The sequence below is a fragment of the Equus caballus genome, chromosome 8 (assembly GCF_041296265.1).
Source record: "Equus caballus isolate H_3958 breed thoroughbred chromosome 8, TB-T2T, whole genome shotgun sequence".
Classification (NCBI taxonomy): Eukaryota; Metazoa; Chordata; class Mammalia; order Perissodactyla; family Equidae; genus Equus; species Equus caballus.
In genome coordinates, this window is record NC_091691.1 from 46,210,556 (window position 1) to 46,223,851 (window position 13,296).

The 13,296-nt window shown below is 44.2% G+C and overlaps 1 protein-coding gene across 1 annotated transcript in view; it reads left to right on the top strand.

The window, feature by feature from the left end:
* Nucleotides 1-479: 479 nt before the first annotated feature.
* Nucleotides 480-13,296, top strand: part of AFG3L2 (AFG3 like matrix AAA peptidase subunit 2) — a 37,091-nt gene continuing 24,274 nt past the window's right edge. The window contains exons 1-6 of the mRNA XM_023648209.2: nucleotides 480-899; nucleotides 5,281-5,380; nucleotides 6,037-6,114; nucleotides 8,647-8,759; nucleotides 8,914-9,066; nucleotides 11,435-11,509. Coding sequence (XP_023503977.2) covers nucleotides 783-899; nucleotides 5,281-5,380; nucleotides 6,037-6,114; nucleotides 8,647-8,759; nucleotides 8,914-9,066; nucleotides 11,435-11,509 — 636 coding nt within the window. The 5' untranslated portion in view covers nucleotides 480-782. The remainder of the gene's footprint in view (nucleotides 900-5,280; nucleotides 5,381-6,036; nucleotides 6,115-8,646; nucleotides 8,760-8,913; nucleotides 9,067-11,434; nucleotides 11,510-13,296) is intronic.

The window sequence follows — 13,296 nt, forward strand, 5'->3', positions numbered from 1 at the left end:
CTACTCCACAGTCACAGCGCACGAAACAATGCGCAGTTTCCGCCGCCTGGAGAGCTCGCCTTATTCTCTGAGAATCATTTCTCTTTGAAACTGTTCCTGATGGGCTCAAGCTAGATGTCACAGTCCCAACACTTTTACTGTTGCATTTAGCTCACCCACTGGTTTGTGATTCTTTGCATTCTCTCCTAGGGTTAGGGATGTGTGTTTCGGCATTCCACAGCCTAGAACGATGCCGGACACTGATTAGACGCTCAGCAAACTATTTGACCAGTGACTCACTGAGAGAGTAACACCAAAAATGAAGATGGCTTCTCGACGGGACGGGGAAGGGTCCCTTTGCCTGCGGGCCCAGCAGCCCGGGCCACTCCCTCCCAGCAGCTCCGGGCTGCTCCTGCCCTCCTGCCCGCGCCCCTCCCCCCCGCCCTGCCGCCGACCCGCCCCTGACCCTGCCGCCCGCCCTCCACGCTCCTCCCTTCGGCCCCGCCTCCAGCCCAGGCTGAACCCAGATGCTGCTCGGCCGGAGCGCCGCCCGTGGGCCTGGAGGCCCACTCTACGGCTGACGTCAGCACGCCGGGGAGGGGCGGGGTCGCCGAAGGCGCGAGCGTCGAGAGCGTGGGCTCGCCCCTGAGCCCCGGCCTCGGAGAGCTCTCTCCCGGCCTCTCTGCTCCGAGCCGCCTCCGCTGCCGGAGGCCGCCCATCGCCGGCCGCGCTCCAGTCCGCCCGCCGGCCGCCGAGCCGCGCCTGCGCAGCGTCCCCGGCCCGAGTGGGCCGCGCCGGCGGCCATGGCGCACCGCTGCCTGCTGCTGTGGGGCCGGGGCGGCTGCCGGCCCCGCGGCCTGCCCCGGCTGCTCGTGCCTGGCGGCGGCGTGGGCCCCGCCGAGCGGTCCTGTCTCCAGACGGTGAGTCCGGGGCCCTGCGCCCTCCGCCCCCGGCCCGGCCCTCGGGCCCGCTTCCGGCCCGGGAGAGTAGGCGTCAAGGTCACCGGCCCCTGGGCGGGTTCCTCGCGTGATGAGGCTGCGTGCGCTGCCATCAGTGCCAGGAGGCCTGCGTTTCTGGTCGTGCACCCCGTGCTCCCGTAAGCACGCTGTGCGTGGCAGCCCTGGGCGTCGAATTGGAACTTTGAGAACATGCCTCTCCAGCAGAGTCAGGTCTTTGCGCGTCAGGGAACCCTAAGTGAGCCTCTGGGAGGGTCGTCTCACTTCATTCAGGGCGAGCCCGTGTTACAGATAAGGCAGCTGAGAGCCCAGAAGGTTAGGGAACTGTCGTGTTTCTGGCCTTGGTTGCCTTCGTTTCCCCTGCTTTCGTGACGTTGGGAAGTAGAGTGCGTGTGTTGTGTAGGTGCTTTAAGGGTCGGCAGCAGGAGCGTGGTGTTATGAAAGCGGAGGTTTTGGAGTTAAGTTCCTTAACCTCTCTGAGGCTCCATTTTTCCATAGGGCTATCCGAATGGGGCCGTTGCTGGCGTTCTGGCTCTGGCATGTAGTAGATACCAAGAAATGTTAGCTGTGATTATTAATAATGTCATAGTAGAGACTGTGCTTCTTGTTGTTGGTAACCAGCGCATCCAGTGCTCCCACGGGTGACGATGCTAATACGTTTTTCTGAAGTGGTGACACTGTGCTGACAGAGCCATGGCAGTAATCTGTCTCAAGGAAAGGTTCGTGTGGTGAGTAGTCGATGTCAGCTATTTCTGGGACACAGTTTCTTGCTGGCTGTCAGTTCTTTAAAGTCCAGCCTTGCACTGGTGTACCTGGAGGTGCACAGGTAGAGGCAAAAGAGGGAGGTGGTTCGGGCCCTGGAGTCTCACGGGAACCTGCCCCTTACTGACCAAATGCCCTTGAGGAAACTCTCTCAGCCTCTCCACTTGGAAGGGTGTGTTACTAGTACCTGCTTTTATGGTTTTTACTCTTTGAAGCTCCCTTGCAGTCTTGGATTATCTTCATCTCTTTCCCACTCCATACTGCCCTGCACTAGGCCTTTTTTCAGTTGCTTGCGTTGCGTCCATTTTCCTGTTGCCCCTTGCTCTCATACCTCTCTTTTTGCCCTTCGTGAATGTTGGGCTCAGACATATAATGAGCAAGTGGCGATCTGCCTTGTGAGTTTGCAGTTTTTATGTCAGGAATCCCATGTAAAAGGCCTGTCTTTCAAGTGGCACTGTTGTCCCTGTGATTCATTGCTGCTGACGTATAAGGAAGTCCCCTGCACTGACTGCAACAGCTGGTTGATTGGGGGTCCATGACATATTCCCTGGCAGTGCTCTGAAGCTCTGGATGGGGACACTGGGGCATTACTGTGCTACTTGCAAGGGAGTCTGATGAGGGGATTTTCCTTTAGGTTCTGCTGCTGTTAAAGGTGAGAGACAGAAGTACTAGTCTCACAGTGAGATTTCTGGGGAAAAGATTTTGACATGTGAGATGTCAGTTCTTGGGTATTATGCTCAGAGGAATAAGTCTGATGATAAAGCAACTAAAAACTGCTCATATTGTCAAGCATAAAAGCTAATCCTCTAAAATGAGGTGCTCTAAACTTAAATTTTGTGAATTGCTATCTTTTATATTCTTTAGTGGGCTTGGATTGGATATGCAGAGGAGAAGAGTTTCATTGATGATCCTTTTATAGAAACCACCTCAGTGTTAGATGTGGTCACAGATTATTGCCAGAGGTATTCCAGGTCAACACAATTTCAAATAGAGCCTACAGGGGGCTTATTAGTAAACAGACTTCTATGGAGTACATACCGTGTGCCCATTTCTCTACTAAGCTTTCTGGTGACAAAGACTTGCTTTATATGGTGATATAAAGAACTCTTGCCCTCAAATAGCTTTCAGAAATATTTGGAAACGATCATTTAAATCTAGGTATTGCCATACAATTTTAAAAGTGCTTTTACAAAAAGTGTTTTTTAATATGTTGTCACATTTGATCCTCACAGTAGTGTCCTTGGGAACTAGACAGGCAGAGTTGTTTTCTCCCATTACAGATGTGTAACTGAGGCTCCTAATATCATGAGACTTGGTTGAAGATCGTCATGCGAAAAATTCAGATTTCCAGCTTTAACTAAATTAAAAGTTATGACACTGACTGAACTATAAGTCCTTCAAATCCCAGGCTAGATGTCATTTTTCTTGTGACATCCCTGGGTCCCTTAAACGTGTAATCACTTCCTCTTCTCTGCTACCCCTCTTCCTTATACTTACAGGTTTTGTATTGTTGCACATATTATACTATCCTGTAATGGATCTGTCCCCGAGACTCTCTTCCTTTCACTGCTGAGTTTCTTGGGGGTAGGGACTGGTTCTGACCCCGCTGTGAACTCTCCACTGCTGGGCAGCATCTGGCCTGAAGTAGGCGGCTCAATAAATCAGTGTGACCAGCTTGAATAATAGGTCATTTTAATCTACACCCTTAATGGATCTGGCATTGGAAAAACTTTATTTATTCACTTATGTTACATTTTTATCCATTATCGGTGGTTATTTTGTAGGTCATGTGTTCCCAGGGATCAGGGAAGGCATAAAAACAGAAGCCCCAGCTTTCTCAGATCAGCATTGCTGTCAATCAAGAACAGTGTCAATGTTTCTGTCCTATTTTGCTGTATAGAATCATTTATTAATTTGAAGTTAAATCAACTCTTTTATTTGTTTTTTTAGTTGACTCTTTTTATTCACATACCATAAAATTCATCATTTTAAAGCGTACAATTCAGTGGTTTGTAGTATATTCACAGAGTTGTGCAGCCATCTCCACTGTCTAATTCCAGAGCGTTTCATCACCCCGAAAAGAAGCCGTGTAACTGTTACAATCACTCCCCATTTCTCCCCAATCATTCCTCCAGCCCTAGGCAACCTCTAATCTAGTCTCTGTGGATTTGCCTATTCGGACATTTCATATAAATGGAATTATATAATATGTGACTTTTTGTGTTTGGTTTCTTTAACTTAGCATAGTGTTTGCAAGATTTAGCCATGTAGTAGCGTTTATCAGAACTTCATTCCTTTTTATGGCTGAATAATATTCCATTGTGTGAGTATACCACGTTTTATCTGTTTGTTAGTTGAACGACATTTGGGTTGTTTCCACTTTTTGGCTATTGTGAATAATGCTACCGTCAACATTAATGTACAAGGTTCTGTGAGGACGTATGTTTTCAGTTTTCTTGAGTAGGAGTGGAATCCTGGATCATATAGTAATTCTATATATATCATTTTGAGAATGCCAAAGTTTTCCAGAGTGGCCGCACCATTTCCTGTTCCTACCAGCAGTGTATGAGGGCTTCAAAATCTCCACATTCTCACCAACATTGTTATTGTCTGTCCTTTTGATTATAGCCACGCTAGTGGATGTGAAATTGTTTTATATGGTTTTGCGATATTCTGTTTTTCTCATCAGACATAAAGGCAAATTATGATGGCTGCCAATACAGATGAACTTCACTTTGAACTTTCTCATCTGTATTTAAAAGCTTCTCCTCCCAAAAAGTGGTGGTGAATTTTCACTTTGCAAAAAGATAAGATTACTTGAACTTTTTCACTGCCAAATTTGGATATATCCCTTCAATGCACCTTGCTGTTGGTTGCTTCTAATTGTGCAGCTAAAAATTTAATAGGGAGCTTCTTCAGTTTGTTTACATTATACCTCAATTTATCTAGACTGTATTTACAAACAACTTTTTAGCAACATAAGTTATTTAAAGCAGAGATATATCCTAATGGGACTTGTATAACCAGGGTTCTCACTGGGGTGACAGTATAGCAAATGTCTTTAGCAAATGTTACTAGTATAAGGATTATTGTGATGTTGGACCATAACTTTATCTTTGAACTAAAATAAACTTAGTATTATGTTTACGAGCAGCATTGTTGTGTAATTTCAGGTAAATATTCTTGCAGTATTGTAGATCCTGCAAATGAGTCAGCAAGAAGCAGCAGATTTTCTGTGTCAGAGTTTGTCTTTTGAAAACTGCAAATTAAGTAAACAATGCCAAAGTGACTGTGTCGGCAGAGAATTGTAACTGGGCTGCAATTCTAATTTATGTATGATTTTGAAGTACTCTTGTCTTCTGGCTGGTAATTTGTGTCTCCTGGTTCTGTTGCTGGGGTGGAGTGGCACAGTGCCAGACAATCCTAGTCCTCCCTTGTAGGGGTCATTCCATGCTAGTCTGTAACCACTTGTTGAAAGGAGAAACGTTTCATCCCCTTTATGATATTAGCAAATGAAGCTCTTCCTTTTAAATTCTTTATCTTGATATAACCTTGATGCTTTTATTTATATGTCATGTTGCAGCTTTACCGATATGCTACAACTCAAGCAACAAGCGGCAGAAATTCTCTTTTGACAGATGTAATTGCTGCTTATCAAAGATTCTGTTCTCGACCTCCAAAAGGTAAATGCTTAGATGTGACCACAGTGTTCTACATTCTTGTTAAAGAGCAGTGCTGTCAGCAGTGTTCACTAGGCAGGTTCAAAGTGTTGTTTCAAGTTGACTCTTAATTTGTGTCTCCTCCTGTCCACTCCCTACCTTCTGTCTGATTGGGATGATGAAAGTGTGTCCTCTTCACATGTAACACTTTTATGGGTAATGAAATTGGCATGAAAATGGAACTTTTTTCTTTTACATCTCTGGGTTGTGAACTATATTATTTAGACTTTGATTTACTCCTACACTAGAAATGTTACACTTTTAGCTTATGTGTTTTAATGATGTATCAATTGCTTTAAAAACAAACACACACCGGCCAGCCCCCTGGCATAGTAGTTAAGTTCGCACATTCTGCTTCGGCGGCCTGGGGTTCGCTGGTTCGGATCCCACGTTTGGACCTACGCACCGCTTGTCAAGCCATGCCGTGACAGGCATCCCATGTATAAAGTAGAGGAAGATGGGCACGGAGGTTAGCTCAGGGCCAGTCTTCCTCAACAAAAAGAGGAGGATTGGCAGCAGATGTTAGCTCAGGGCTAATCTTTCTCAAAAAAAAAAAGATTACACATAAAACCTGATGGATTTTGGTTTGAGGATATGTTTTTTTTTTCCTTTTCTAACAGGATTTGAAAAATACTTTCCTAATGGAAAAAATGGAAAAAAAGCTAGTGAACCTAAAGAAGTTATGGGAGAAAAAAAAGGTACCTTTTAAAAAAGATTGTTTGAACTTGCTGTTTTCCCATAATATATGATGTTGGTGATAGGTTTCACTGAAGAAAGACAGTGTTATCTTAAGGTAGTTCTGAAACCATAGGTTACAAGTGTATATAAAATTCCACACACCCTGTATTTCATTTCACCTTAATTTTCTGTTCATATTTTCTCGACATTTTTCAAATTGAATTAATTTAAGGTCACCTTAGAGACGCTGACTGATCAATATCAGTCATATTTAACTGCATATTTGGTAAATATATTTGACACATAATTTAAACCACGGAGAAAAATCTTAGAAACCGAATACATGCAGTTTATTTGACACATATTGTGGTACAGTGCAGTGTTTTTCAAATTGTTCCTCAGACCCTTATTTTACCTCAGGGATTCAGAGAGGGTTTCTTAGGGCTGGGTGGCTGAGGGCACCATGTGGGCCCTGAGCCACCTGTCCCCCATGTCACATGTGTGAGAGCATTTAGCACAATGCCTGGCGTATGTTGACATTCAGTTGGCATCCTGTCTTCTTAGGGAAATGTAAGGAGAAATATACAGTCCTTGTTTTTAACTGAACTTGGATGTAGTTGGAGAGACATATGCTCAAAGAGCACAAGGAATGAGAGCAAGGCTCAGGGAGAATGGCTCGTGTGGGCTGATTGGAGCATTGGTGGCAGAGGCGGCATCTGCAGTGTTGCCTGCGGGCATGGTGGGTGGCCTTTTAATCTTGATTTGGGGTCAGATTAATGATAATGTGCCTGCTTTTTCAATACAACCTGTTGTAGCCAGCCCTGATGGCCTAGTGGTTAAAGTTCAGCGCTCTCACAACTTCAGCACCCAGGTTCACTTCGCGGTCACGGAACCACATCACCTGTCTGTCAGTTGCCATACTTGGCTGTGGCTCACGTAGAAGAACTAGAAGGACTTACAACTAGGGTATACAACCATGCCCTGGGGCTTTAGGGAGGAAAAAAAGGTGGAAGATGGGAACATATGTTAGCTCAGGACAAATCCTTCCCTGCAAAAAAAAAAAAAAAAACACAACCTGTTGGATACCTTTTGTGCATATTCCATGAGAGGCATGGAATATTGTCAGACAACTTTAGAAATGTGCATACTCTGTTTCCCAGCCCTGTGCCTCCTTCCAGGTAGGACTTGCCTCTCTCAGACCCTCCCTCACTTGAGACAGGGGTGCAGAAGAAGCTCCTTGTGTGCATCATGGTGGAGTGAGCATGTCAGGAAGCCAGAGTGCCATGCAGTTACTGTGGGTGGCTGGGTGCTGCAGCCTCCCATCCTGCACAGTAGAGCAGTGACTTCACAGCAGTTGAAGATGTTAGAAGGGTATTTATGGGTCTTTGAAAGGATAGAGAAGTAGGAGAGAAAAGGAAGGTGTTAGTGACTGCATTAGTTTCCTAGGGCTGTCATGACGAAGTACCACGGCTGGGTGTCGTAAGCAACAGAAATGTATGTCTTTCAGTTCTGGAGGCTGCAAGTCCGGAATCCATGTGTTGGCAGGGTTAGTTCCTCCTGAAGGTCATGAAGGAAGAATCTGTGCCAGGCTTTTCTCCTTGGCTCGTAGATGCCCATCTTCTCCCTGTGTCTCTTCACATTGCCTTCTCTCTGTGCATGTCTGTGTCCAAAGTTCCCCTTTTGATAGAACACCAATCATATTGGATTAGGACCTACCCGTATGGCCTCATTAACTTGATTATTTCTATATCTCTCCAAAGAAGATCACTGGGTGTTAGGACTCCAACATATGACACAGTTCAACCCGTAACAGTGACTAATCTCAGATTCTTGCAAACTAATTCTATGTGGGTGAGGGTTTTTTTTTTTTTTTTGCCAGTTATCAAAATGTCTTTCCCACAGAAGAAACTATCAGCAGCGTTCACTTTGTGAGAGTGGGAAAGGGGAACCCTCACTTTTTACCTTCAAGTGGGGACTCAGGAGTTCACTTACCTACCTGCATTCAAATCCCAACTGTCACTCACTCACTGTCACTTAAGACTTCAACAGATTATTCAATAAGTACCTAAGCTACAGTTTCTTCGACTGTAAAATGGGTATACCGTCATGTGTCACTTAACAGTGGGGATATGTTCTGAGAGATGCCTCATTAGGCGATTTTGTCATTGTAGGAACATCAGAGTGTACTTACGCAAACTGTCTACGGTATAGCCTACTACACACCTAGGCTATACGGTACTAATCTTATAGGACCACCATCGTATATACGGTCTGTCATTGACCAGAACCTCGTTGTGTGACACGTGACTGTAGTAGGATGCTTATTGGGTTATTGGGTTACTGTGCAGACTTCATGAGATAACATATATGCAGCCCTGGTGAGTGTCCATGAATTTTAACTCTTTGTATTAGTCTCATCCTTGCTCATAGTGCTTTATTTAGTAACTGTTAGTTACCATAATGTATTTTGCAGTGTCTTTTATTAAACTGTATTAATGAAAGCCTTGTTGAGAGATATAAAACCCTGCTATGCTGCTGTATACACTGTTTAGGAACAGAATCGAAGCCAGCTGCTGCCCCGCGCCCTTCTGGAGGAGGAGTTGGTGGTGGTGGAAAACGAGGTGGCAAGAAAGATGATTCTCACTGGTGGTCCAGGTTTCAGAAGGTTTGATTTCAAACTGTGTGTTAATTTTTAAGGTCTGAGGTGTCCCCGGAAAAGGTTGGGAGGCATTAATGGCATTGGGAGAGATTTGCGTCCAACATGGTATACATCATATTGTGACATTTCAGTCTTCACAGAAACTCTCTCCTTTGCCCAGGGTGACTTTCCGTGGGATGACAAGGAATTCAGGATGTACTTTCTCTGGACTGCTCTGTTTTGGGGTGGAGTCATGTTTTACTTCCTGTTCAAGAGCTCTGGGAGAGAAATCACCTGGAAGGACTTTGTCAATAACTATCTTTCCAAAGGAGTAGTAAGTATTTTATGGGATTGGTGTCTGTGGTGGTTGAAAAGGTGAATTTCAGTAGATTAGACCAATAAAGTAATGAATAGTCAACTAGTTAGCCAAATTTGTCCGATATAAGGTTGCTATTTTCATATTGGACTTTTTAATGCTAGAAAGTACTGCAACCAAAAAAACCTGTTTGTTTTGACCCAACAGTCCCCAAATTTACCACAGAATCCTTTATTTCACTTCATACCAGAACCTAGTTTAGGAACCACCGCTCCCAACTGTTGCTCTGGAGTCCTCCCTCGGCTCCATCATTTCCTCGTGTGCCCTCAGTTGCCTCTTTTCCCTACTGTAGTGTGCCAGCCTCTCCCAGCTTCTTTACGTCTTTACTGCTTTTACTCTCTCGTGGGCCATAAATAAGCGACTCGGTGTTTAAATGCAGACAGGCTCTAAGTGAGGGCTCGGGAGCCTCTGTCACCACTGGTTGGGTCTTTACCCAGTAAGACCCTATTTCAGCATACTTAAGACGCTATTGATTGTAAGACACCTTATTTTATATATTACTAAGAAAAATTTAGTAAGCTGCCAATGAAACTATGAAATGCCATCAGTTGTCACATGTGTCCCAATTTCTGAGATGTTAAAATATGAAAAATGTCCATCTTAGAAGTGATGAAATAAAGTGATAGTGAGAACCAGGACCAGGCCTGCTCTGTAACCTTGGGGAAGTTAGGTAACCTCTCAAGACTGGATTTTCATCAATGAAATGGATAAAATAAAGATAAGGTATTAATACTTACTGAGGTAGTATAAAGAATCTAAAATTATTTTTAAAGGTTATACAGTGAAGGGCTGACTCAGTGGCGCAGTGGTTAAGTTTGCGTGCTCTGCTTCAGCAGCCCGGGGTTCACAGGCTTGGGTCGTGGGCGCGGACCTACGCAGTGCTTGTCAAGCCATTTATAGTGGCATCCCACATAAAATAGAGGGAGACTGGCACAGGTGTTAGCTCAGCAACAATCTTCCTCAAGCAAAAAGAGGAAGATTGGCAACAAATGTTAGCTCAACAACAATCTTCCTCATCAAAAAAAAAGAAAGGTTATACAGTAAGCTGAGGATTGGAAGAATGGGAATGATTACCTACTCAGGGTTTTGAAGCAAGTGTTTCTCTCGTGAAAGCAAGGATACGCTATGTCTAATTCCAGGTGTTTGTGGGAGCCTGCTTTCTAGGGAGTAACTCCTGTCCACGTGTGGAGGGGGCTGCAGCCGTCCTTCCAAGTTGGGGGACAGGTCTTTGGGGAGGATTCTCCATAGCTGCATCTCCTTCTGACCCACTGGTTCATGGAATCTGTCTGCTGTTGCCCCAACAGTTGTATCAGGGGTAGAGTACTTGAGTCATTCCTCTCCAGACTGCCTACCTTTAGGAACAGCCAGTCCCCTGTTCCAGCTCCTCCTGGAATTATCTGGGGCTCCCTCACTTTCCATTTTTGACTCACACCCTCTAGGCTTCCTGCCACAGCAGACTTAATGGCAGCAGGAAACAAGCCTCTCCCCAAGGGCTCGTACTGCAAATCAGTCAGAAACCTTGGGATGAGGTTTTTAAGAGTGTTCTTAAGAATCCTGTATGGTTAGGAGGTTACAGAAAAAAACAAATTTAAACCGTTTTAGCCCTGTAGAGTGGCAAAAATTAAAAAGTCTCATAATAGCAAGTAAGGATTAGAACAACAGGACTGTTTTAGCAGGGAGTGTGAATTGGAGAGCCACTCTGGAGAGCTATCTGGCAGTGTCTGGTAAAGCCTTACCGATCTATCTATAGGTACACATTGCAGGGAAATTGTCGAAGATGTGCCCAAGAAGGTGTATGCAGGAATGTTTGTAACAGCGTTGTTTGTGGTAGTGAACATTTTGAAACAACCTAAATGTCTGTTTACAGAAGAATGGATATGTAACTTGGGGTTTGCTCATAAAATGGAATAGTCTGCAGAAGTGACATGTCAGCATGGGTAAACCTCACAAATATAACAATAGGAAGAAAAAGGAAATTGTGGAAGAATATATGCTAAACAAGGCCATTTTTAAAGTTTAAAAACAGGTAAAAGTGAGTGTACGTGTAGGGTTATATCTGCATGTGGCACAAGTACCAGGACATGCTTTGGGACGGTCAGCCCCTAATGTGGAGAGTGGCCGCCTCTGGGGAGAGGGTGTGACTGGCAGCTTCAGCAGTGTCTGTGATGTTTTCTTTCTCTAGGCAGAGTGGGGGAACAGGGAGCATCTGTATGTCACTCATTATTCTTTATATGTGTGAAATATCATCTGCGTTTTAAATGAGCTGAAGAATATGTCAAGTGTTTTCTGTAAATTTCTTTAAATATTTAACTTTTTAAAATTCCAGGTAGACAGACTGGAAGTCGTCAACAAGCGTTTTGTTCGAGTGACTTTTACACCAGGAAAAACTCCCGTTGATGGGGTAAATGATTTTATTAATTGATGTGAATTCGCTGTAAGTTAACTTTTCATATTTAAAGCTGAGAAGCACACATTCGCTCGCATTGTAGTGCTCTGTTCGCAGGATCTCCTGGAATTGGACACTGCAGCAGTTGTAATCTTCACTAACGTAGATGAGACTGTGAATGTTGTGTGTACGTAACTGTGATACAAGGACTGGGTTCGTCGTTTGTGTTTGGGTTTCGTTTTGGTAATCATTTTGGCTGTACCTTTAGGAAACAGTGAGTGAAATCCCAGTTTTCACTACTCCAGTATCATCTGTGATTTTTCAAGACTGAGAAAACAATTGTTTGGTTAGAAAAAAACATGTTAAAATCTGAATTGTTTATGTCTTGAGACAGCTTTTTTCAAATCAGTTTAAGAAGCATTCTGATCATATCTCTCCCAGCAGTTTCGTGATACTATATTAATTTCCATTTCTTCTCTTATTTTTAAAATACTTGGTATTTCCTGTACAGCAGTTTGAACTCTGTTCCAGAGATCCTAGACCAGGTTGAGGGGGTTATTGCGGGGAGGTGGGGGCAGGCAGATAACGTTCCCAGGTGACTCCTAGTTCTGCTTTGGGCCTTACCCGCCAGGCCTAGCCCTGCACCCTTATCATCTGCTGTCTTAAGACCTTCTCCTCAGGGCCAGACCTCTCTACCACGTTACAGCTCTTCTCTTGGACGATTTTGTTTAACCATTTCCTGAGTCATCCTGCCTAGATGGGGCAACATTTAAGGACAACTAGGACTTATGGTTGCCGTCTCTCTCTGATCGCATATCAGTAAATGTAAGAATATCTGTAAAGTTATATGGCTCTGGTGTTTCAATCACTTTTTGGAAAGTTATTTTAATTGTCCTAATTTTTCCCCCATTCTCTTGACCTCATGATGTTATATCATGTTATAAAACTTACTCTCCATCTTTTGTTTTTAGATACGTGGAGAGAAATACCAGAGTGATGTTCCCCACTCAGTAACACTGGTTGGTGGGAGGAGTATGGGGTGACATATTACTCTCTTCTCTGTACACTTCTGAGTCGTTTTGAGTTTTATAACACAGACTTACTGTTTGGATTAAAAAAAATTTTTTTTAAGGGATTGCAGGTTAAAGGAGGAACTAAGTCTTTTTGTGCTGTAAAGTGTGGCTAATACTTGCACAGTACTTGGAACAGGGTCTAGTATATAGTAAAACTCTATAATTGTGAGTTGTGTTTTTGTGGTTGTGTAAGAGAGGCGGTATGATGTGGTAATGAGGGTCCCTGGGCATAGAGCCAGACTACCTGCATTCAGATCCAGCCTCTTAGTAGATGTGTAACTGTGGGCAAGTGCCGTCACCTGTATAGTTTTCTCATCTATAAAATGGGTCTGGTAAGAGTCAGGACTGATATTCAGCCAGTAAACACCAGCACAGGGTGGAATACGTCTATGCTGTTGGCTAACATAGCCATTGTCTCAGGCCCTTCAGGGTCTCTCCCTGAGCCCGCAGAAACCTACTAGATCGAGTGAATAGAGGGTAGCGCTTAGCACACTGAGGCGCACTTCTGTTCTCATTCGGTGGTGGGGATGCCTTCCAAAGGTTCAATGATAGGACCTGCTTCTTAGGGTGGTTCTGAAAATTGAATGAATTGATATATGTAAAGGGCTTAGAACAATGCCAGACACTTAGTAAGTGTTCAGAAAACTTTAGCTGTTATTACTGTGTCACGTTAGCGTTAGTTTGGGAACAGGTAACTGAGAAATACCTGGGAAATGGAGAAGAGAAAAA